Source organism: Choloepus didactylus, chromosome 3 (genome assembly GCF_015220235.1).
Source record: "Choloepus didactylus isolate mChoDid1 chromosome 3, mChoDid1.pri, whole genome shotgun sequence".
In the NCBI taxonomy this organism is placed as follows: domain Eukaryota; kingdom Metazoa; phylum Chordata; class Mammalia; order Pilosa; family Megalonychidae; genus Choloepus; species Choloepus didactylus.
This window is the reverse complement of record NC_051309.1, coordinates 162,323,091-162,347,881: the sequence shown is the minus strand read 5'-3', so window position 1 is coordinate 162,347,881 and position 24,791 is coordinate 162,323,091. Positions and strand designations below refer to the sequence as shown.

Genomic DNA, 24,791 nt, shown 5'->3' with positions numbered 1-24,791 from the left:
CTTTCTTTCTTTCTTTCTTTCTTTCTTTCTTTCTTTCTTTCTTTCTTTCTTTTCTTAGCATGGGTTCTTGAGTTCTTTATTTTGATTCAGCTTTGGCTCTAGTTTTTAAAAACTGTATTATCATATTGTTTTGATTTGTTTTCTTCCAAGAAGAGGTTTAGATGCTTTTTTCCTGAGAATGTTTTTCTGCTGTCTTTATACAATAACGTGGCTTCATATAAAACTCATAAATCCAACTTGAAAGGTGAAATCACTGCCCTCCCCCCTACGTGGGATCAGACACCCAGGGGAGTGAATCTCCCTGGCAACATGGAATATGACTCCCGGGGAGGAATGTAGACCTGGCATCGTGGGACGGAGAACATCTTCTTGACCAAAAGGGGGATGTGAAAGGAAATGAAATAAGCTTCAGTGGCAGAGAGATTCCAAAAGGAGCCGAGAGGTCACTCTGGTGGGCACTCTTATGCACACTTTAGACAACCCTTTTTAGGTTCTAAAGAATTGGGGTAGCTGGTGGTGGATACCTGAAACTATCAAACTACAACCCAGAACCCATGAATCTCGAAGACAGTTGTATAAAAATGTAGCTTATGAGGGGTGACAATGGGATTGGGAAAGCCATAAGGACCACACTCCACTTTGTCTAGTTTATGGATGGATGAGTAGAAAAATAGGGGAAGGAAACAAACAGACAAAGGTACCCAGTGTTCTTTTTTACTTCAATTGCTCTTTTTCACTCTAATTATTATTCTTGTTATTTTCATGTGTGTGCCAATGAAGGTGTCAGGGATTGATTTGGGTGATGAATGTACCACTATGTAATGGTACTGTAAACAATTGAAAGTACGATTTGTTTTGTATGACTGCGTGGTATGTGAATATATCTCAATAAAATGAAGATTAAAAAAAAAACAAAAAAACTCATAAATCAAATTTTCTCTCAAAAATTTACAGGTACTTTTATTTTTCTTTTACCAAATATTATTTTGGAAAATCTGAAAATGATTTTGGAAATGATTTGGGTTCCCTAAGGCACTTTCTATCTTCTTAAATTCAATAGGCTTGTGATGGTCTTTTTTGATATGTCAGTTTGGCCAGGCTTCAGATCCCAGTTATTCAATCAAGCATTAATGTAGGGGTGGCTGTGAAGGTATTTTGTAGATATGACTAAAGCCCATAATATGTTGACTTTAAGTAAAGGAGATATAGATAAACTAGGTGGGTCTGATTCCATCCGTTGAAAGGCCTTTAAAGCAGAGCTGAGGCTTCCCTGAAGAAGAAATTCCTTTTGGCAGCAGCTTCAGCTCATGCTCTAGAATTCTAGACTGCCCTTCCTGACTAGCCAGTCTCTACAATCACATAAGCCAATTTTTTGCAATAAGTCTCTTAATATATCTCTCTTACTGGTTCTGCTTTTCTAATTGAACCTTGACAGATACAGATTTTGGTAATGAGAGAGGGTGCTTGTGAATAACAAATAACTAAAAATATGGAATTAGACAGTGGGTGAAGGCTGGAAGAATTTTGAAGAGCATGATAGAAAAAGCCAAGATTGTTTGACTTGAACAGACTATTAGAGAAGAAATATGGATGATAATGACTCTGCAAGTGTGGACTCAGAGGCCATGAGCAGTGTGGCAGAGAATTCCTAATTCATTTTAGAGAATATATTAGTAGAGATATGGATGTGCTGCTGGTGAGGGCAGTAAAGTATTTAAAGATGCTGCCTGTATATTTTTTGATGCTGCTTGTAGTAAAATTTAAGAAATTATACATTGTGATAAGACCTGTTAAACATAAAGGAAGCAGGATTTGATTTGAGAAATTCTCAACCTATCCAGGTTGTGAAAGATGCTGAAATTAAGAGGTCCACTGTAAGGAAAGTATGCTCTGGAGGAAAAGCTGAGGGTGTGGCTGGACAACCTTTCACCAAAACCTCAGAAACTTTAAGAGGTCCGAGTGTTCAGTCACACAAAGTCTCTTTGAAGAGATTAATAGTAAGACTGATTGATAGATCCTTCCAGTCAACTCAGCATAAATAAGGAATGAAGCTGGGATTATCCTGGAAAGAGCTGTGCAGCAACCTCTTGTCTAATAGCGTGAATCCCCATGACATACTTGAGGGAACCACAAGTTTTTGAGAATTTTATACCAGCAGAACTCTGCCAGCTTGGACTAAAAGAGTCAGAGGCAGCAAGAAATGAAAGAAGGCACCCAGGTGCCCCAAGGGTACAGGTAGGAAACACACTGATGAAATTACTCAGCTGCAAACCTCTGCTGTTTTCCAAGAAAATGAAGAATGTCTCAGTGGGTAGAGTGGAGAACCACAGAGGATTATCCCCAGGCCTTGGCACCTAACAGAGTTAGGATTTCAAAAATGCTTAGGACCAGTGACTCCTTTTTCTCTTTTCATTTCCTTTCTTTTTTGATCAGGAATGTCTATAACTATTATCTTATGCCTGGCCCACAAATGGAGAGGAGTTGTGCCCCAAGATGGATTATACCTAGAGCCCCACCTATACCAAATTTAAATGATTTAGATGATGTGATTGGGGATTTTTGTGCTGACAAGATTTGGATGAGATTTTGGACTTTAAATTGATGCTGTTTGGATTGAGGCCTTTGGGGATATTGGAACAGGGTGAATGTGTTTTGCATGTGGGATGGATATGAACCTTGCTTCCATCAGCTCCATCTCAGCTATCATACTGAGGTTTTGTGTGGACTGGGTTTTATGGTTAAGTTCTCTGTTTCTCTCATGGTCCATCCATACATCTAGGTCTTGTCACTCCATTTGAGGGTTCCTGGATGGGTCCTTCAGCACTGTGACTCTTCCTTTCAGAGATATCTCCATCTTGGCCAAGATCTGAGGAGGTTTGTGCCAGTTCAAGGCATTATGTCTCATTTAGGTCTAAATTTTACTGTTTCTATCATATATTCTTCAAAGTTATTTGAGGTTGTGGACATTTCCACGTTTCACTAAAGATGCAGTTGTAGTATTTGTATTTTTGATAGATTAAAGCATGTTTTTCTTGGCTATCATGGGAGAAGAGCAGAGAAAAATTTGCTTTTTCTCTGCCACCATTAACCAGGGATATTATTACATATTGAAAACTCTTAATGTTCCATGCTGCTATGGAAAATACCCCAATGGGTTGGCTTAAACAATGGGAATTTATTTTTTCATGGTTTTGGATGCTAGAAGTCCAAAATCCAGGTGTTGACCAAACCATGCTTTCTCTCCAAAGTCTGTAGCATTCTGGTGCTGGCGTGTTGCAATCCTTGGGTTCCTTGGCTTGCGTCTCTGCCTCCCATCACATGGCAATCTCTTTCCTTGTGTCTGTTCTTCTGGGTTCTGCTGACTTCTGGTGTTTTCCTGGGTGGCCTTCTCTGTCTCCTGGTTTCTAAGTTTCTTCTCTTTATAAGGTTTCCAGTAATGTGGCTTATGACCCACTCAGTTTCAGCTGGCCACACCTTAAGTAATAATAACATCTTCAAAAGGTATTATTTACAAATAAATCTACATCTACAGGAATGATGATTAAGATTAAGAACATGTCCTTTGAAGGGGTACATAAATCAATCTACCAGAATACCTATAAATAAATAAAAGCCAGTAAATTGAACATTTGTTAAATAAGTAATTTCTTTCATTTATTAATTGGCTTGCACCCACTTTGTTTCAGAAAGAATTTTGGGTAACTTTATACTTTTTCAGTAATCAATAAACAGGCCTCAAATTATAGACCTTTTTACTAGTTTGGAGAAATCTATACTAGTCTGGCAAATGAAGTCCATAAAGCTAGAGACTGGTTCATTTCTTAAAGACAGCACTTATTGTTTAAATTAATACATATAAAAAATCATATAATGGTATTTACTTGGAAAAACCCTTCAGCAAAGATTGCTGCTTTTTGGAGTTCATATATAGCATAGTATTTGTCTTAGTTTCGCAGCTGCTAAAACAGAGACCATACCATGGATTGGCTTACCAACAAGAATTTATAGGCTCATGGTTTCTCCTAAGCCAGGAGAAATCAAAACTCAAAATGTCAGCAAGGTGGTGCTTCCTTCCCAGAGACTAATGCTGGGGCTGACAGCCAGCATCCACAGGTCCTTGGATGTTCCATCACATGGCGATGCACTTGGGGGTGTCTTACCCTTCCTCTTCTTGGTTATACTGACTTCCAACTTCTACTCCTCTCTGATAGCTTTGTCCCTGTAGCCTGAAAGGCCTTCGGTAATAGAGGATTAAGGATTAAGACACATTCTGATTCAGTTGGCCTCACCGTAACTAAAAGAAGAAAAAAAAAAACTTCAGAAGATCCTATGTACAGTAAGTTTACACCCACAGGAATGTATTAAGATTAAGAACATGTTTTTCTGGGGTATATAATTTAACCCACCACCAGTATTATTTTGCCTCCTGAATCCGGAGAGAGTCTTAAGCACTTGAGAGAGGGCAGGGTAAATGTTTATGTTTCTTAATATTTTTGCTCTATACCCTTTACTAAATCTGTTATAGTCAACTGCCAATTATTGTAATTTTTATAAGGCATTAAAATAGTATGGGACAAAAATACTTAAAATATTGAGCATATATAATTAACTCCAACTTTCTCCCCAATGCACATTTGAAAACTGATATTGCTAAGGGGTTGGTTGGATTCCACCTCCCCCCTTGCCTTTGAGGATATGCACACATAAAGGAAAATAACAAAACAAAACAAAACAGTGGCAATCTGTGGCAAGTAAAACAATGGGAATGGGTAATTGAAAATTTAATTGACAATTAAGAATAACTATATTTATTAATTGGAATTTTAATGCTTCCAACATAGGAAGTAAGTTTCTTTGCTAAAACTCTTCCAAAAAATGTAAAAATAAGTATCTTGAGAATTATGTATGGGGACCCCAATAAAATTTGCCACTGTGTTTTCAAGTTACAAGAATTTTTTGATACTCCATTATTCCCACAAGTGAATGCATTTAAATTAAATTCAGAGGAACATTCTCTTTAATCTGTCAGAAATTAAATCCAATGTTATTGGATTTAATCTGGTTGTCTTGAGACCCATACCTTAACAGCAAAAAACAGAAGGCATATGTTTTAAAGCAGAGTACTTACAATAAATCATAATACTCCAATCATTTATGAGACATTGTTTTTATTACCTCCAGTACACACACACGCCCACACACACAAAGGCTTTTAGAAGAAAGAAAATATCCTTCAAAAGTAATCCTTAAATTATTAACAAAAATTATTTTAGCATTTTCGGCAAGCTATTTGATTTATTTATATATAGTAATATAATTGATTTTTCTATCTAAATTCTATGAAGACAGAAAAAAAGGAAAAGTCTTTTGGCTTTTGCTATCCATCATTAGAAAACATATCTAATTCACTTGTAACATTAGAAAGTAAAAATAACAAAATCAACATGGAAATAAAATTAAAATGTTAGGATATTTATGAACTCTATATATTTAATCCATTAAAGAAGTAGACCTTTTAAAATAACTGTACTTTGTTGAACAATCAAATGACTATGATCTACTAATTTTCTATTTTACAATAGAGTTTTGAATGGATTTATAAAGATATGTATCAAGTGCATGATTTTCACAAATTTAGTCTTTGAATTAAAAAGCAGTGAAAAATATTCTGGTAAAATTTATATTATATGCCTGCTTTCATGAGCTGAGGGTATTTAAAAGTAGTGCTATTTGCTGTAGTTCAACCATTTTCCCATTAGTTTACCTCCTCATTTTGTATCCTTTAATCTCAGTCAAGAGTTAACGAACATTTTTGCTCTTGTTCAACTTAAGTACTCCCAGTACTTAATTGTAATGTAAGAGATCAATTGTTCTTGCATTTATTTTTACAGGTTATATCATTCAGTGACATATTGTTAAACTGCCTTCTTAACCATTTTGCCCTTTGGTTCTGAATATTAATGTTTTATTCCTTCATCAGTGATCTTTGAGATCTTATATTTCAGCTTAAAAGAAATTAAATGTCAGAAAGTTTCATTAATTTAGGAATTGGGCTGTCTTTAGACTCACTTTCCCTTGTTCAAGACATGTATAATTTTTCATGTTGATAAATTGGTATCCTTCTTTTAAAATTTGGTAATGAATAGAAAAAGCTTAGATAAAAATGGCATGACAAAAAAGTATGACACTCGCTTATTTCAAATAGAAGAAAATGAATGCAACATAAAGTGATTTAACTGAACGGCGACATGATCTTAAAATCACAAAATTTAGAAATTGGTCCTTTACAGTGGGTTATAGTCTATTTGACTCCAGTTCAAGCTCAGATTTAACCCCATACTGAAAATCTTAGGTGTTCAATGGCTCATGGGAATGCATAATATTCACAATGGGATAAAACCTCATTGCCTGTTGTCATTATTTTTAGCCTATGAACTTTGTGTTAGTTTGAAGCCTATAAAGTCGATTTTTGCCTAGATTCATGTAAATTTAGTTACACAAGATGCTGATACTGGGTAACGTTAGAGAATTAGGCTATTTTTACCCATACTTGTTAAATAGTTATTAAAGTAGACTTCAATAATTAGGTCGTCATTCTGGTTCAGTAACTTCGGGTCACTAGTAAAGCTTTGTTAGCAACCTAATTTTCTATGATGCACTTAGGACTGGTCTTGAACGTAATAATTTTTACATGTGCCCTGTTTTGTTTTGCTTTCCCTTTTTTATTAGAGCAGTTAGAGGTTTACAGAAAACTCATGCAGTAATTGGAGTTCCCATATACTCTCATCCACCCCCACAGTTTTGCTATTTACGTTGTGTACTAATGTGGTAACTTTGTTACAATTGATGAAACAGTATTATTAAAATTATACCATGAACTATAGTCCATAGTTTACATTAGGGTTCACTGTTTGTGTTGTCCAGTTCTATGTTTTATTTTGTTTTTCATTTTTTTTCTGGTAACATATATACAATCTAGCCACTCAAATTCAGTGCACTAATTACACTCACAATGCTGTGGCACCATCACCACCTTCCATTACCAAAATTTTCCATTGCCCTGAAACTCTACCAATTAGGCATTAACTACCCATTTCTCCCCATCGCCACCCACCATGCCCCACCTTGGTCCCTGGTAACTTATATTCTAGTTTCTGACTCTATGAATTTACATATTCTAATTATTTTATACAAGTGAGGTCATACAATGTTTCTTCTTTTGTGCTTGGCTTATTTCACTCAATATGATGTCTTCAAGGTTCATTCATATTGTATCATGTATCAGAACTTCATTCCTTTTTACAGCTGAATAATATTCTATTGCATGTATCTACCACATTTTGTTTATCCATTCATCCCTCAGTGAACACTTGGGTTGCTGCCAAGAGTGTGCAAATATGCGTTCAAATCCCTGCTTTCAGTTCTTTTGGTTATATACCTAGAAGTGGTATTGCTGGGTCATATGGTAATTCTATGCTCAACTTTCTGAGGAACTGCCAAACTGTCTTTCACAGTGGTTGTGCCATTTTACATTACCACCGACAATATATGAGTATTCCTCTTTCTCTACATCCTCTCCATCACTTATTTTCTGGTTTCTTTTTAAATAGTAGTTATTCTAGTGGATGTGAGATGGTATCTCATTGTGGTTTTGATTCGCATTTTCTTAGTGGCTATAGATGTTGAGCATCGTTGCATGTGCTTTTTGGCACTCATTGTATATCTTCTTTGGAGAAATGACTATTCAAGTTTTTGCCCATTCGGTTTTTAAATTGGGTTGTTTATCTGTTGTCACATGGCCTTTCTAAGGCTTGTGTTTATGTTGGGGTTTGTGTTAAGGGTTAGTAATAATAGGAAGATGTTGACACTTTTCAAAATCCTGTAAGTTCAATGTTCTCACCATCCAACACTAGGCATTGTTCTTTTATCTGAGATTTTGTTGCTTATGGAGTTTTAATGTTAAAATAGTCTTTAATAATAATAAAAAAGGAAAAATTGTGATAATAGATGGTCTTTCTTTTTATCATTTTTCCTTAGCAGAATGTAATGCTGGCAACTCTTTATATCAATTTCCTAATTTTTAACTTTTAAAATTAATTTTTAAATTCTTTTGATCACTGAAGTACATATCTGGGAGCCACTGTCTTAAATATTCAAATTCAGACTCTGCAGGTGGGAGAAAATAACCTTTCAATAATATAGCACCCTTTTTGGGATTGGATGGGTAGATAATCTCTGGGTTCTCTGAAAAGTCACCACCTTGAACATTAAACATGATGAGCCTCATTATCTGAGAGTCAGGGGAAACTAGATGTGGTTAAAAAGGTCACATTGTAGGATTTTATACTGGTATATAACCTTAGCAAACTGAGAGAATTTTAATCACTCTACAATAGTGGTTTGGATCTGACAGCTCTGCAATAGTCCCTACAAAATAAGATGTGTGGAGAAGACCAGAATCAGAAAACTCCCTGGGAAAAGCTATGACCTACTGCTTTATGATAAAAACCATAGTGCTGACTAGCAGACTGTATTTTACAGGGACAGCTAAAGGATTTGAAAGGATTTGAAAGATTTGAATGATTGAAAAGACCCCTAGTTGACTAGCAACCAATGAAGCCGCTAACAGTCCCTAGATATTGGAAATTCTCTTAAAATAATGAGGCATCCTGCTTAAAAGGGCAGACTTCAAAGTTAGGCAGAATTGGATTTAGATCCTGGTTTCTACCCCTTACTAGCTGGGAGGTCTTGAAAACACTCTCTAATCTCTCTGTGTCTCAGTATCTTGAGCTGTGATATGAGTATGATAGTATTGAACTCATAGGATTGTCAGTAAGTTAAAAGTATGTGAGTTAATGTATGTAACCACTGCCTGCCTGCATATATTAAGCTCTCAATAAATTCTAGCAATTATTATCGTATCCAGGCATTAGCTAAAAGGGCTTTTATCAACCCTTTCTAAGCATCAGGCATAGGGCTAATGCTAAGGGATACAGTGGTTAGCAAATGGTCATGGACCTTGCCCTCTGGAACTTACAATCATGTGAGTGAAATGGATATTAATCAAATAATAAGATGAAAAATATATTTCCAAACTGCAATAAGTGTAATGGAGGAGAAGTGCTGAGAGCAATAATGTGTAGAACATATAATATGGAGAGTTGATCTAGTTTAGTTGGGAATCAGAGGAAACTTTGGGGAGAGATATGAAGGTAGTGTAGAAGTTAATGAGGCAATAGGGGAAAGGGTTTGGAGAGAGAACATGTCAGGTAGACAGATCATCTTATGAAAAGGTCTGAAACAGGAGGAAGTAAGGTATATTTAAGAAAATTAAAGAAAGTCAGGGTGACTAGAACACAGAGGGAGGGGGAGGCAGGGGCCAGAAGGTTCAGAGCCTGTTAGACCATAGTTAGCAGCCATCAAAAAACCACTGATTAGGAGAACGTATGGTTGGGTTTACATTTTTAAAATACTCTTCTGGCTGCTGATTAGAGACAATACTGAAAGTAGCACAGGGTGGTCTCATGAAGGCCACTTAGGAGTCTAATGCATTTGAATAATGATAGATGATAGTTTTTCTAGGATGGTGGCCGTGGGGAGTGAGGCAGATCCACAACGATGGCTCCTTGTTTTCTAGGTTGTACTGTAAGTTGCATGCTATTTACTGAGACAGGGAACTCAGGTTTTGGCATGTAGAGTTTGAGGTGCCTTTTATTCAACCAAATATACCTGTCAATTGGAAATCTTGCTTTTAGGCAATTGGAAATCTTGCTTTTACCATATTTGTTAATTCTAAGATGAATATTTTCATTATTTGATTGTCTCTAGAATTTGGCTGTTTTAAAACCAATGGCATGTCATACTTAAATGGTGAGACATATTTCTTAGTGGAAAATAAAGAGATGAGCTCATTATGATTTGGAATGTCTTAGATTCAATAAAATATGGTAAATATTGCTGGGGTTTTTTTGCTAATAATAATAACAAGAAAGATTACCATAATGCCAATTAGTTGCCCATCAGCAACTGATGAATCCAAAAAGCGTCTGAAAACAGCAGAAACTGCCAGGGCACCGCTCACTATCATGAGCACCCAGTGACCCATAGAGCACCCAAAATATTGTTAGGAGTGACCAGAAAGGACAATGACTTCAGAAAGATGGTCCTTTTTCCATCAACTCACCCAGAGCACAAGCAAGAGAGAGAGGAGCCTGGAAGCTGCTATTGTGATGTAAATAAGATAAAGAATGTACCAGGGTCTGCTGAATAGAGGGAATCATAATAGTAATAAATAACATTTAAGTAATGCTGTTTTTAAAAGACTTTACTTACGTTAACCTAACTTATTCCTCATGGCAGCCCTATGATGTGCACATTTTTACCATGATATTAGGCAAAGAGAAGTTGACTAACTTGCTTCAGATCACACACCTGGTAATTGGCAGATCCGAGGTTGACATCCAAGCATCAAAGCTCCCCTGTTCTAACCACCACCACTGCCTCTCAGGGAGGATAATGAACCACCTGGTGACTGGGTCAATACAGAGTTATAGAAATTCCACGTGGGCTTTTGCCACAGTAGCAGACCCCCACACAAATGTACGATCTTCAGATTTTCACTACATATATGGTTTGATGAAGAAGGGGTAAGGAAGAGCTCTTATTCTTTTGAGTTTTGAGAATAGTGTTACCACATTTAAATCCAATGCAGTAATGTTGACTTAGAAGTGTATTAAAGGAAAGGTGTTCTATAAATAGCAAACATTATCAACATCAGCAACAAAAATTCCTGTTTTTTGTTGAGATAACATGTAAAAAAATAAAGAGAACATGAATTACTTTTAGTACCTGATACATGTTTTTATAAATGAATAAAAATGCTTATTTGTAATCAACTTCGAATGATATTGTGAAGGAAAGAAAAATCATTCAAAATGCATGGTCCTTTGTTTATATAAGCCTCAAGATTTCATTAGCATTATGCAATGACAAATGTTAGCATTAGCAAGACACTGAGATAAAAACCTTCCACGTGTGTCTGATGATACGTTTATTGCTATATCACGTTATCCTTGCAAGGTCAACATTTGTGTTTTTCTACTTAGTCTTCAATCAGGATAAGCTAGTAATAGAACATGGCAGTTCTAAATTCAAATTTAATATAGGCATTTTATTTTTTCTGAAATTGAAGCATTTGCCATTATGGGAAATAAAATGCTTTATTAAAACTGATAAGCATAATCCTATGAAGTAATGTTACTAAACATATTTTTTTAAAAAGCTAAATTAATTAGAAAGATACGGGGAGAGGGGAGGCCTTATGTGCAATTAGATCCTTTTCCACTAAACTACTATTATTCCTAGTTTTTCCTACTTCATTTTTTTTTTATTTATGATTTGAAAGAGAGAAGCTCTGATCTATTTTGTTTCCCTATTTTGTTTGTAATGGAAAACTTCAAGGTTATCTTTATTTGAGCTATATGATTTCCTGTGGATTTAATACTCCATCCTTAATTTCCTTCACAACTGGAAAGGATCTCTACTGCCTGAGTAGCAACTCTGCTGAACTTCTTACAGTATTACTTGGGTAAAAAAGAAAAGCAGGATTTATGCTTCAGCACTGCTTTATAGTAGTTCTAGCTTTCTTTCTTCTCTTGTCAGTTAGAAAGAGATTTGGAATTATATAGGTGATATATATAATATCTATTTGCACATCTGAACATAGATAAGAATAGCTTTTTTTTTTTTTTTTTTTTTTTAGTTTGAAAGGAATGATTTTGAACTTTCCACTTTAAAAAAAGGCAGACCTAAATTAAACCATGGACTATAGTTAATAGTACAATTATGAAAACATGCTTTCATCAGTTGTAACAAATGTACCACACCAATGTAAGGTGTTAATAATAGGGTGGTATAAGGAAATCCTGATTTTATGCATGATTGTACTATAAATTTAATTTAAATTTAAATTTAATTAAATTTTTAAAAATCAGGATCTGAGGAAGGAAATAAAAATGAGGTAGAGATATGTCTCTGGAGGATGCTTATAATTGAAAGGCGCAAGAACATGCTATTTATTAAATACTTCCTGACTCATAATTTTTATTATTATTGAAATAATGCTGGATGAACACTAATAATGCATTCATCCAGTACTTACAGACATGGTGCTATAAATGTTTCATATTCCTTATCTCATTTAATCCCAGTAATAACCAGGTCAATATTATCACCTTGAGATTATAATGATTTGTCTAATATTTCACAGCCTGGTGGTTCCAGGATAAAAGCCCAGTTTCTTCTATATCACTTGGGTTCTAATCAGGAGACAGAAACTACACATATTAACTATGGCAAGGAATTAGAGCAACTGGAATTGGCTACTTAGGCATAAAAAGAACTATAAAGAAGAGAAGAACAGATATAGGGAGTGGCCACTACCCCTAGGGCTGAGGCAGAGCATCCAAGAAGGAATCAAGTTTAAGGTTGCCCCCCTTGCCCCAGTGCTGAGGTCCAGACCTTCTTGGTGAGAGGATGACCATGGCCCAATGAATGGCAAAGTTCATTGAGGTGGCATGCTAGTGAACCTTGCTGGGGAGACACTTGCTGAGGTTCCAGAGGAAACTGTCCATAGGGAGGTGTCACACTCACTAGGAACTCACCGGGACCCTCTGCATGGGTAGGAAGCTCCCAGGAGGCAGGTACTCTTTGGGGTGCCAGGGATCCGGCCCAGAAGGCACTATGTGTGCTGGCTGCTGTGCTCACAGAAGCCTGCCAAGAGAAGCAGCCAGAACCAGGAAGTTTCCTCCATTGCCCTCTATTGATGATGCTTAAAAACTTGCCATATAACAAGGAAAAAATATTCTAGCCTCACAAGCAGGAAAATGGAGGCTGGATTTAGAGCAGAAAGGTGATTGCCTGATAACCAACACACTCCACCAACAAATCTGCTTTCTTAATCACTATGTCATACTGTTTTATACTTATTTTACCAGAGCATACAACATATTTTTAAAAAATCAAAATAGAAGGTAGGAAAGAGGAAGGAAAGAGGGAAGAAAAGAAGGAAGGAAGGGAGGGAGGAAGGAAGGGACAAAGGAAGGAGTAAGGATTATATGAATGAAGATTTATGTCAGCATTTTTTTTTTAAATGTTCTAGGTAGAGTCTTTGAGTGAATTGTTCCAGGAGAATGCTTTATTGACCTTAGGATACTGGTTTATCAGCCAATAAACAGGGATTACAAAATGGGAGGCCAAAGGGCCATAATCAGAGCTTTTTCACTCTCAATTTAAATTGTATTTTAATTCCAGCTTTTTCCCCACTAGTTAGTACAAGTCATATTCAGTTAATGAAGCTTTGTTTACAAATAAGAGCTTCCTTAGATATTCTGAATTCTAGTTACATCACATGGACTATGAGATTTGGCTTAACTTCTCTGGGCCTCGGTTTCTTCATGTAAAATGGAAATAATAGGACCTACCTTATAGATATGTTATGAAAATTAAATGAGTTAGTATTTTAAAGCACTTGGAGCAATTCTTTTCACATAGTGTTTTATAACCGTCAAAAAATAAGTCACAGAACATGTATAATATTTACTTAAAAACTGTGGTCTAGGAATATTATTTTTTTCAGTAGTTCTAGTTTTTGGAATTCTACATTTACTCAACTTTTTACCATATTAATCTGATTTCATTGGTTAATGGCTACTGAAAATCAAAATATATGCTTATGGTTATGTTATCATATGTATAATGTGAATACTGTTCACTGGTTATCTTAATTTTTTTTCCCACAGCTATTAACAACACTGTCTTAAACTGATAGTGCTTGAAGATGATATTAGTAAGGCCCTTACTCCTTAATGTTTGCTAAGGATTATCTGAACAGTAAGATTTTTGGTCAAGTATCTTTGGCTAAAGAAAACCTGTGTTTTCAATGCAACAATTAGTATTCAAATTGTTTAATAGTTTTAAATTTATGTCCCTTAAAAGGAACACATATTGTAAAATGTCTAAATATTTTTTTGAATTTTAGTATTCTTTTTTTTTTACAGAAGATCAAGAAAAATATTCTGAACTAATCACGAAGTCCAAAGCAGTTGAAATGTTATTTACACTCTATCCTCCTCAAGGTGCTCATGTGTATAATAATGCACAGCTTAAATCAACTTGGCTGAGACCCATAGTAAACGGGGAAGAAGGATATAAATATATAGGTAAGATGCTGGATCTTATTTCTTTCTATAATAAGAAATTACACTTTAAGGTACTTAGCTCTTGTTACTTCGATGATGTGGGATAATACATAGGCACTGTAGAATATTCTCACTATTTCAAATGCATTATGCCTTCAATTTAAAAATAGCCATTTTACATTTTGGTGCCTCCACTAGAATATAAGTTAAGGATTGTTATTTTGTTTGCTCTAGTATCTCAAATGTCTTGCAAAGTACCTGGCTAATAGTACTAGGGCTATTAGTAAATATTTGTTAAAATAATAAATGAATGTCCTTTGCATTTCCTCAGGTGTTAAACTGTTCCTTTTATAATTATTTGAGAAACAGCTCAGAAACACAAGCTTAAACACTTAGGTAAAATTTCCCCTAAATATATAGCTGTTTTAAAAAATAACAGTACCAATTAGTTATATACTATCAGAAATGAACCATGATATGTAATCTATAACAAGATAAAAAGGATTAGAAAAGTTCAAGTATTTATTATTAGAACCTAATTGATTCTGTGTTGTGCTTCCAAGCTAGGTACCATTTACTTCCCACCGCCCTCTGCCCAAAAAATGTATGTGAGTTCCAATTGTTCCTTATCCTCAATAAGACTGGATATTGTCAGTCTTTCAAATTTACTCACTTTTGTAGGTATGCAATGCTATATTATTGCAATTTCAATTTTCATGATAACTAATGATTTGGGGAATGTTTTCATGTATGAAATAGCAATCAGTGTGCATTATTTAGGAAGTATCTGTAAGAGGTTGAAGGAGTTGTGTTTTTATAATATAATTATAGGAGTGCTTTGTTTATTTTGTATGTACACCATTTGTGAGATACATGTATTATGAATATTTCTCCCAGTCTGTGGCTTGACTAGTCATGTACTTCATAGTGTATTTTTTAATAGTTTTACTGGGGTATAATTGAAACACATCAAACAGCACATATTTAAAGTGCATATTTTGGAAAATGTAAAAACCCATGAAACCATAACCAGATCAAGATAAAAAACGTATCCATCACATCCAAGAAGTTACCTTGTACCTCTTTGTAATACTTCTCTCTCACACCTCACTGCCACCCTCTTGCCGATACAAATATCATTCGGCTTTCTGTCACTATAGATTAGTTTGAATTTTGTAGGATTTCATATACATGAAATCATGTATTGTGTACTCTTATTTTGTCTGTATTCTTTCACTGTCAAAAGAAAATACTGGATAGTAAAGTGATAGGACATTCAAAAACAGCTGGGCTCAATTCCAGTTAGCGTAGAAGGAGGTAGATTTTTTCTAAAGGGCTTGAGAGGGAATGGAAATGGGGAACTGGGAAATTTATGAGAGGGGTCTAGGAGATGGCTTAGGGGTCTAGATGGACTTACAGAAGGGGTCCGGTTGTGCAGTCTTTCCCAGAACAGTATAGTTGTGCAGTCCTTCTGAGAACAGTACATTCCGTGGTTTGGCAGTATTGCACTTTCTCAGTCCGAGCTTAGCATGGCATCAGGGTTTACCCAGGGGCATGGCCTGGCATTAGGGACATTCACACTAAAATTTGGACAAGTCTCTGGTGCAGAGTTTGGATGAGTAGGTGGGGCCAAGCAGAGTCTCTTGTAAGGATTCACAAGGCAAAAATCTCTATTTTGAGATTTATCCATGTTACAGCATGTATCAGTAATTTATTTTTATTGCTTAATAGTATTTCACTGTATACATATCCCACACTATGTTTATCCATTCATCTGTTGATGAAAATTTAAGTTGTTTCCACTTTTTGGCTATTACAAGTAAAGCTGCTCTGAGTATTCATGTACATGACTTTGTATAGACATATGCTTGCATTACTTTGGGGTAAATAACTAGGGGTGGAAAGCCTGAATCATACAGTACAAGTATGTATTACACTTTAAGAAATGACCAGATTGTTTCCAAAGTAGTTAGACCATTTCATATTCTCACCTGCAGAGAAATGAGGGTTATATTACTGCATATCTCTAACAACACTTGGTATAATTAGTTTTTCTAATTTTAGCCATTCACATAGGAGTTTATTGTTATCCAATTGTGGTTATCTTTTTTTTTATTTCTTATTAAAGAAGTTGTAGGTTTACTAAAAGTTACAGATAAAATACATAAAATACAGAGTTCCCATATACTACCCTATCCCTTTTATTGACACCTTGCATTAATGTTGGTATATTTCTTACAATTCATGAAAGAACATTTTTATAACTGTACTGTTAACTATAATTGCACTATTAGCAATAGTTCATTATTCACAATAGGGTTCACAACAACATATATAGTAACATATACCCAACATAAAATTTCCCCTTTTATGCATTTATTTTCATATATAATTCAGTGCTGTTAATTACATGCACAATGTTGTGCTCTTGTCACCATCATCCATTACTAAAACTTTACAGTCAACCCAACTGAAACTGTATAGTTCAAGAATTAACTCCCAATTCCCTACCCACAACCAGGCCCCTGGTAACCTATACTCTAAAATCTGACCCTATGAGTTTACTTATTCTAATTATTTCATAACAGTGAAATCATACAATATTTGTCCTTCTGTGTTTCACTTAACATGATGTCTTAAAGGTCCATCCAGGTTGTCGCATGTATCAGAACTTCATTCTTTTTTATGGCTGAGTAATACTCCATTGTATGCATATACCGCATTTTGTTTATCCATTTATTGGTTGATGGACACTGGGTAGCTTCCATATTTTGCCAATTGTGAATAATTATACCATGAACATCGGTGTGCAAATATCTGTTCAGGTACCTTATTTCAACTCCTTTTGGTATATACCTAGAAGTGGGATTGCTTGGTTATATGTTAATTCTATACTTAACTTTCTGAGGAACAGCCAAACTGTCTTCCAAATCGGCTATGCCATTTTACATTCCCACCAACAATGAATGAGTGCTCCCATTTCTCCACGTCTTCTCTAACACTTGTTATTTTCTATTTTTTAGATAGTAGACATTCTAGTGGGTGTGAAATGGTATCTCATTGTAACTTTGATTTGCATTTCCCTAATAGCTTATGATGAGGAGCAACTTCCATGTGCTTTTTAGATATTTGTATATCCTCTTTGGAGAAATGTCTATTCAAGTATTTAGCTCATTTTTAAAATGGGTTTCTTGTCTTTTTATTATCGAGTTGTAGTATTTCTTTATATATTAAGCCCTTATTGAATATATGGTTTCCAAATATTTTCTCCAATTGAGTATGTTGTCTTTTTACTTTCATGATAAAGTCCTTTGAGGTGTAAAGGTTTTTAATTTTGATAGGATTCCATTTATCTTTTTTTTTTTCCTGTGTTGCTTATGCTTTGGGTATAAAGTCTAAGAAACCACTGCCTAACACAAAGTCCTCAAGGTGCTTTCCCATATTTTCTTCTAGGCGTTGTGTAGTCCTTGTTATTATATATAGACCTTTGATCCATTTTGAGTTAATTTTTGCATATGATGTGAGAAAGGGGTCCCTCTTCATTCTTTTGCATATGGATATCCAGTTCTCTCTGCACAATTTGTTGAAGAGACTATTATTTCCTAGTAGAGTGGACGTGGTAGGTAGCCCTGTAAAAAATCAATTGGCCTTAGATGTGAACTCTCAATTCTTTTCCATTGCTCTAAAATCTGTCCTTGTGTCAGTACCATGCTGTTTTGACCACTGAAGATTTGTAGTAAGTTTTAGGCAACAAATGTACTAAATGGGATATAATGGGTCAGAATAAATCAACTCATGCACATGGAACTTTCCTGTGTAATGATTTTTGGTTGCTGAGAATATTCAGCACATTATTTCGAAGTGGCAAAATTCAGGACAATCTGGGAAAAGAGAATTAAAAAGTGACAGCTACATTTGCTGATAGGTTAATGTGGGACCCACATGCATAAAACCCCCAAGGGCATGATCATCAAAATAAGTTATTTTTTACATTACAGTGCATGGAACAACAGAAGGAAACACACTTTCTTGGTGAGCAACTGAAAGGCATTTTGCAGAAGGGCCATCTCAATCTGAAATGGAAGTACTGGAGCCCAGTGCCTGGCGGACTTCATTAGCTTGACCCCTCCTCTTCTTTGGTTGCAGTGGCCCCAGTGAGAGCTATTTCCTCTAAACCTGCTGACTTATTCTCTTCCTCTTCCTCTTCATCCTCCTGGGGCTAGAGTCCTGGGTATTTCTGCATGCATTCCTGCAGGCCCAGAACTGGTCTACCCAGTCTGACCTTGACATCTTCCATGCTGCAGTGGAAGCAGGAAAAGGTGACTTTAACTGTTCTCCAAAGGGGCCACTGGCCAGTGTCCCAAGGCATGGGCAGTTCCAGCTAATGTCTTCTTTTGGCAGGATCATTCTGTGCTCCTCATACGGATTGTTGGGGTCATCGGCCACCACCTCTGCATTGCTTGGAGTTTCGTGGTCTTCTTTGGTCACAAATATGATGTGCTCCTTCCCTTCCTGCCAGTAGTAGGCCATCGCTGCAGCCAGGAGCTCAGACCTTGCAGCGGCAGCAGCGGCAGCAGCAGCTCCTCCATGCTGTGACTGCTACTCAGGCTGTGTGTGCAGATCCCACTACTCGTGTTTTTCTGTTCTATTCTCTATCTGTTCTTCTAACTATGATTTTTAAATGCACTTTTTTTTTATTGAGAAACATTCACATACCATACAATAATCCAAAGTGTACAATCAATTGTTCACATTATCGTCAGATAGTTGTGCATTCATCACCACAATCAATTTTTGAACATTTTCATTACTCCAAAAAAATAAGTAAATAAATAAAAGTAAGAATAAAACTCAAAAGTTAAAAATGTAAAAAAAGAACATCCAACACATCCATAACTCTAACCCCCCCACCTCCCCTATTATTCATTTACTTTTTGTCCTCATTTTTCTACTCATCTGTCCATACACTGGATAAAGGCAGTGTGAACCACAAGGTTTTCACAATCACACAGTCAAAATATGTAAGCTATATAGTTATGCACTAGTCTTCTAGAATCAAGACTACTAGTTTGATGTTCAACAGTTTCAGGTATTTCCTTCTAGCTAGTCCATTATGCTAAAAACTAAAAAGGGATATCTATGTAATGCATAAGAATAACTTATAGAATGACCTCTCAACTCCATTTGAAATCTCTCAGCCCCCTAACTGTATGATTTTGATTGCCCTGTCTTCTAGTTTGCTGATTCTTTCTTCCGCCTGTTCAAATCTGTTATTGTATGCATCTAGTGTATTTTTTCATTTAATTATTATCTTTACTTTTTCATTTTTTTTGTTATTTTCTTTTACATTTCTAGTGTATTTTTAATCTCCATAATTTTTCCTTTCATCCCCATAATTTCTGTATGTTTCTTTTTAAACTTTTGAATTCTTTATTCTCACATATTGTCTTAATATCCTTTAGCTATATATACACCATTTTTTTTTACTTCTCAATTGCATTATTTTTAATTCAATTTTATTGAGATATATTCACAAATCATACAATCATCCACAATGTACAATCAGTTGTTCACAGTACCATTATATAGTGGTACATTCATCACCACAATTTTTGAACCTTTTCATTACCACACACAAAAAAGAATAAGAATAAAAATTAAAATCAAAGTAAAAATGAACACCTAAAATATTCCATCCCCCATAACCCCTATTAATCATTTACTTTTTTGTCTTCATTTTTCTACTAATCTATCCATACACTGGATAAAGGGAGTGCGAGCCACAAGGTTTTCACAATCACAAGGTCACACAGTGTAATCTATATATATAGTTATACAATCATCTTATAGAATAAAGGCTACTGGGTTGTAGTTCAACAGTTTCAGGTCTTTCCTTCTAGCTATTCCAATACACTAAAAACTAAAAAGAGATATCTATATAATGCATAAGGATAACCTCCAGAATGACCTCTCAACAATATTTGAGATATCTTAGACACTGAAACTTATATTTCATTTCTCTTCCCACTTTTGTTCCAAGAAGGCTTTCTCAATACCACAATGCCAGGGCTGAGCTCATCCCCACGAGTCGTGTCCTATGTGGCCTGGGAGTCATGTCCCATGGAGGGGGGAGAGCAGTGAGTTTACCTACAGAGTAGGCTGAGAGAGAGAGGCCACAGCTGAGCAAGAAAAGAGGTTCTCTGGGGTTGACTCTTAAACACAATTTTAAGTATGCTTAGCCTCTCCTTTGTAGTAACAAACTTCATAAGGGCAAGCCCCAAGATAGAGGTCGTGGCCTTCCAAATTGGTAGTGCCCAGTGCTTGTGAGACTATCATCAATTCCTCAGGTGGGTAAGTTTAATATTTCCACATTTTCCCCAAGTCGCTCAAGGGGGGCTTTGCAAATACATTTTTATTCTCTTTCCAAATTACTCTGGGATGTATTGGGGATTCACAATAACCTATACAAACCAACCAGATTTCACTCCCTATTCAAAGTTCCATGTAATTACGCTGTTTGAATAAACTGACCATGCAAGTTAAATTATATAGTGTACTACAAAAACTATGGATTTTGCACCTAATAAACATCTCTTCCTTTGGTCTCACACAGAAGTTGAAGTTTTAAAACACCGTCAATATCATTCTTTACACTGTAGTCTGATTTACCTTAATACTAACCAAGTCCATTTAGTTCATATCTCCAATTGAAGTCTAATATCTGTTTTCAGACTCTTTAACATTTGCTGTATGGGGTAATGCTGACATCCACAGCTGCCAGACTCTGGCTCTGAGTCTCAGGTGTCACACAGATACCCAAAGTTCCAGGGACTGACCAGGTTACACATAAAGAGCTCAGCATCTAAGAATTTAGAAATAGCCATTACAACTCAGGAATAGATGTAACTGCTGTAAGAGTTTACAGTCTAGGAATCTTCACAATAAGCCTTCCCCTGATAACCTATGCTCTCAGATTCAATTCTCAGAGTTTGCACATTATAGTTATTCCATATTAGTGAGGCATTATAAAGTTTTTCTTTTCATTTATGGTTCATTTCACTCAGCATACTCTCCTCAATGTCCATTCACCTCACAACTTCATTCCTTATTGTAGCAGCTCAATATTGCATTGTATGTATACACCACAGTTTGCCATTCCATTCATCAGTCGATGTACCCTTAGGCCATCTCCACCCACTGCAAATCGTAAATACTGCCACCAGAAACCCCACTGTGCAAATGCCCATTTGTGTCTGTCTTTTCAGTTCTTCCAAGTATATACCCAATAGCAGGTTTGCAGGACCATATGGCAACCCCATGCTTAGCTCCTGTGGAACCACCACACTGCCCTACAGATGGGCTGCACCATTCTACTTTCCCACCTGTCCGGCGCCTCCTCGCTCGGTCCCACACGCCCCGCCCTCGGCCGGCGAGGAGAACAGAGGGAAAGAGGGAGAGACACAGACAAACCAACACCCGAGGCACACAGCGGTAGTGAATGCAAGCCCTTTACTGGAGCCAGGAAGAAAACTTTCTCTGTTACATATTCCACGCGAGGCCTTACACCCCGTAGGAGAACAACCTCTATGCGGCCGTCAGGCACGGCTCCCTGTGGGCTGTCTCCCTGAGGCTAGCGCGGGCACTTTCTTATATACGATAGTTACAACCAATGTGCAGGCACTACGTAAGCGTGTACAATAGGCTAGCAGGCAACCGCCGCCCTAAGCGTCATATGCGGAAACGGGATGCAGGCGCCATCTTGGCTCACTCGATGGGCGGGGGTAACTCGAGAGCAGGTCGCGGCCTGTCCACTAGGCCCCAACCCGGGAAGCGGCTCTCCACATCTCCCCCTTTTTTTTTTTTTATATATTTCACCCAGTGTCTCCATTGATGAGTGTACTCCCGTGGGCTTGAGTGACCCACTACATGTTTTGGTGCTTTGGGGAGTCTGGACTAGGCCCCTGCCATTTCACGGCAGAACCTCTGGCACCGACCAGAATGCTTACCTCATATAGAGACCGGAGAGCCCGTGAGCTGGAAACGACGTGACTCTCCCTACCGGACTTTGCCTTGTAACTGGGTAGTGATAGTTGGGACAGGAGAGTGGCATCCAGCGTCAAAGGCGTCACTAGGCGTCTCTGTGCAATGGCCAGAGCCCCGTGCGGCCGTCACCGGGCTCCCGCCTACGAGACTCGCCTGAGACAAAATTTGAGACTGCTGGAACTATCAGCTAAATCCGGGATATGGCCATGGACTCTGCCGCGAACCCTGCCCCAGAGTGCCCCACCCCGAAGGGGATCGATCAGTCGAGAGCCTGCTGTTCAATATGGGGGAGGAGTAAAGGGAATCAACGATAGTTCAGCGAGTCGGGGGCTCAGCAGTGACAAGGCGTCTTGTCGATTGTCGATGGCTTAGCTGCTGCGGGCTAGGTGAAGGAGTCACAGGCGGAGGGAGGTTCAAAGTCCAACAGTTCAGAGAAGCCGGAGCGCGGCGTCGGTGCGATGCTTTTGCGACCGAGAAAAGCCTCGTGGCCGTCGAGCCGACTGATGGCGACGGGGTCGCGGAGGATTGGCTGGTCCTCCGGAGCAGTGGTCATCAGAGGTGGCGAGTTGCTGGTAAAAGATAGCACCGGTCTGCTTCCTCACAAGTTGGACGATTCTGCGAATGATGCATGGTCCTAAAGCAAGAGCTAGAATAATTATTATTAGGGGGCCAAGAAAGGGAAGGATATATGGGAGGACGAGAGCGAAGAAACTGGACCAATAACTGGCAGCCTCACGATCTCTTTTACGTTTTTCCAGTCCTTCCCGGACCTTCTTTAGACTGTTCTCTGCAAGACCTGTGGTATTGGCATACACACAACACTCTTCCCCTAGGGCGGCACAGAGGCCTCCCTCTTTGAGGAGCAGAAGATCGAGGCCTCGGCGGTTTTGGAGCACCACCTCAGAGAGGGAATTAATAGAATTTTTAAGATGGGAAATAGCGTCTTGTAGGTGACGGATGTCCTCGTCGACAGCAGCCCGGAGATGAGTTAGGGCGAGACTGTGACTGGCTAATGCAGCAATCCCAGTACCAGCGCCTGCAAGACCTAGGAGGGTGGCAACCGTGAGGGCGGTGATGGGTTCTCGCTTTTGCAGCTTGGCAGGAACTGCAGTTGTTTCCAGGCGGAGGAAGAAGTCTTCCTCACTATGGTATAAGACCCTAGGGAGAAGGACAACTAGGAGGCAAGTTTCTTTATATTCATTGATGACATTCGTGCTGAGACAGGGGGTAAGTCCTGTAGAGGAGCAGAGCCATTGGGAGGAGTTGTGGGGAATAAGAAACTTGGCAGAGCTACTGGGAGACGAATAGCTGGCACAGGCTGTGAGATTGGGAGAGTTACTTGAACGAGGGCGGATGCACTTTCCTGTATAGGAGACTGAATGGAAAGTTAGGGGGACAGTAGAGGTATTCCAATTGCACTCCGAGGGGTTGTCTCCTGCACTTTCTGAAAAGGAGAAGTTGGAGGCGATGGGCTCATACAGTGAGGAAGTGGTGGAGAGGCAGAGCCAACAGGAGGAAGTAAAATTGGGGTAGGAGACATTTAGTGAGGTGAAGGCTTCCAATGAGTGGATAATGTTTCACATCCCCAGTATGCACAGTAATATTGGTTGGGAGAATTACAGTAAGATCTTCCAGAGTGTGAGGATGGGCACATGTAATATTGGGCTTGATTCCAACCAGTGGGGCGTACGGAAGGAGTGGGAAACAGATCAGTTGCGTTGACAAGAAAGGAAGGTCGTCCTGCCGTAACTTGGGTTTGTACAACTGTGGAATCCTCCCACCGCGCCAAGGTCCATTTCCAAGGTTGGTGGGGATTAGGATCAAAGATAGCGATACTTGGCTCACTAAGCATACTTTGCAGGAGAAAATGTAAGGTGGCAACTTTAAATGGCAGTAGGTACAACAAGGCCATACTAGAGGCTATAGGTTCTTCCCTGTTAAGGGAGACAAGCTAGCCAAGTGAAAAGCCCTACAATGCTCAAATATGTTATAGCAAGCAGGGATCTTTCTAACAGATTCCAATCTTTTGGGGCAACTGTTGCTAATCCGGCTGCAAACAGCGAAGCCAGAAGACCAATTAAGAAAAGCCAAAAGTAATTTAAGTGGTACTCCATACGATTAGTGATAGAATAAACCTGTAAGCAGGACTGCTTTCCACTTCCGGTTGTGTGCGGACTGGATGTCTCCGGATGGGTTATAGCACGAGTTATTGATGCGCTGGAAGAGAAAAGAAAAACATTTTTCTCAGGGAGAGACTTCTACCCTGGAAAGGTTATTATTAAGGGGAGCTTAATTTTGGATACTTGTGAAATTACAAGATGGCTAGCGTAAAATCTGGGGCATGGCTAAGGCCTTTAATTATAGCTTTAAAACCTAAGTAATGGCGGAGCAACACAGGGTTGTTTTCAAACAGAAAGCTCACCATGTGCTTTATATCAAAATCATATTTGAACCAGAGCCCTGATTCGAATTGTTATGTTTTCTAAAGATTTTAAATGCTTCTAAATTAAATTAATATTATTTTAGAGCAAATTTTTCCTTTTCCACCTT

The 24,791-nt window shown here is 37.8% G+C and overlaps 1 protein-coding gene and 1 pseudogene across 1 annotated transcript in view; one reads left to right on the top strand and one right to left on the bottom strand.

Annotated features, from left to right (window-relative positions):
• The window catches only part of IQCM (IQ motif containing M), a 434,488-nt gene that overhangs the window by 329,749 nt on the left and 79,948 nt on the right, over positions 1–24,791 (top strand). Inside the window, exon 13 of the mRNA XM_037831487.1 lies at positions 14,058–14,219. Within this exon, the coding sequence (XP_037687415.1) occupies positions 14,058–14,219 (162 nt within the window). The remainder of the gene's footprint in view (positions 1–14,057; positions 14,220–24,791) is intronic.
• LOC119528867 lies at positions 18,313–18,728 on the bottom strand (annotated as a pseudogene).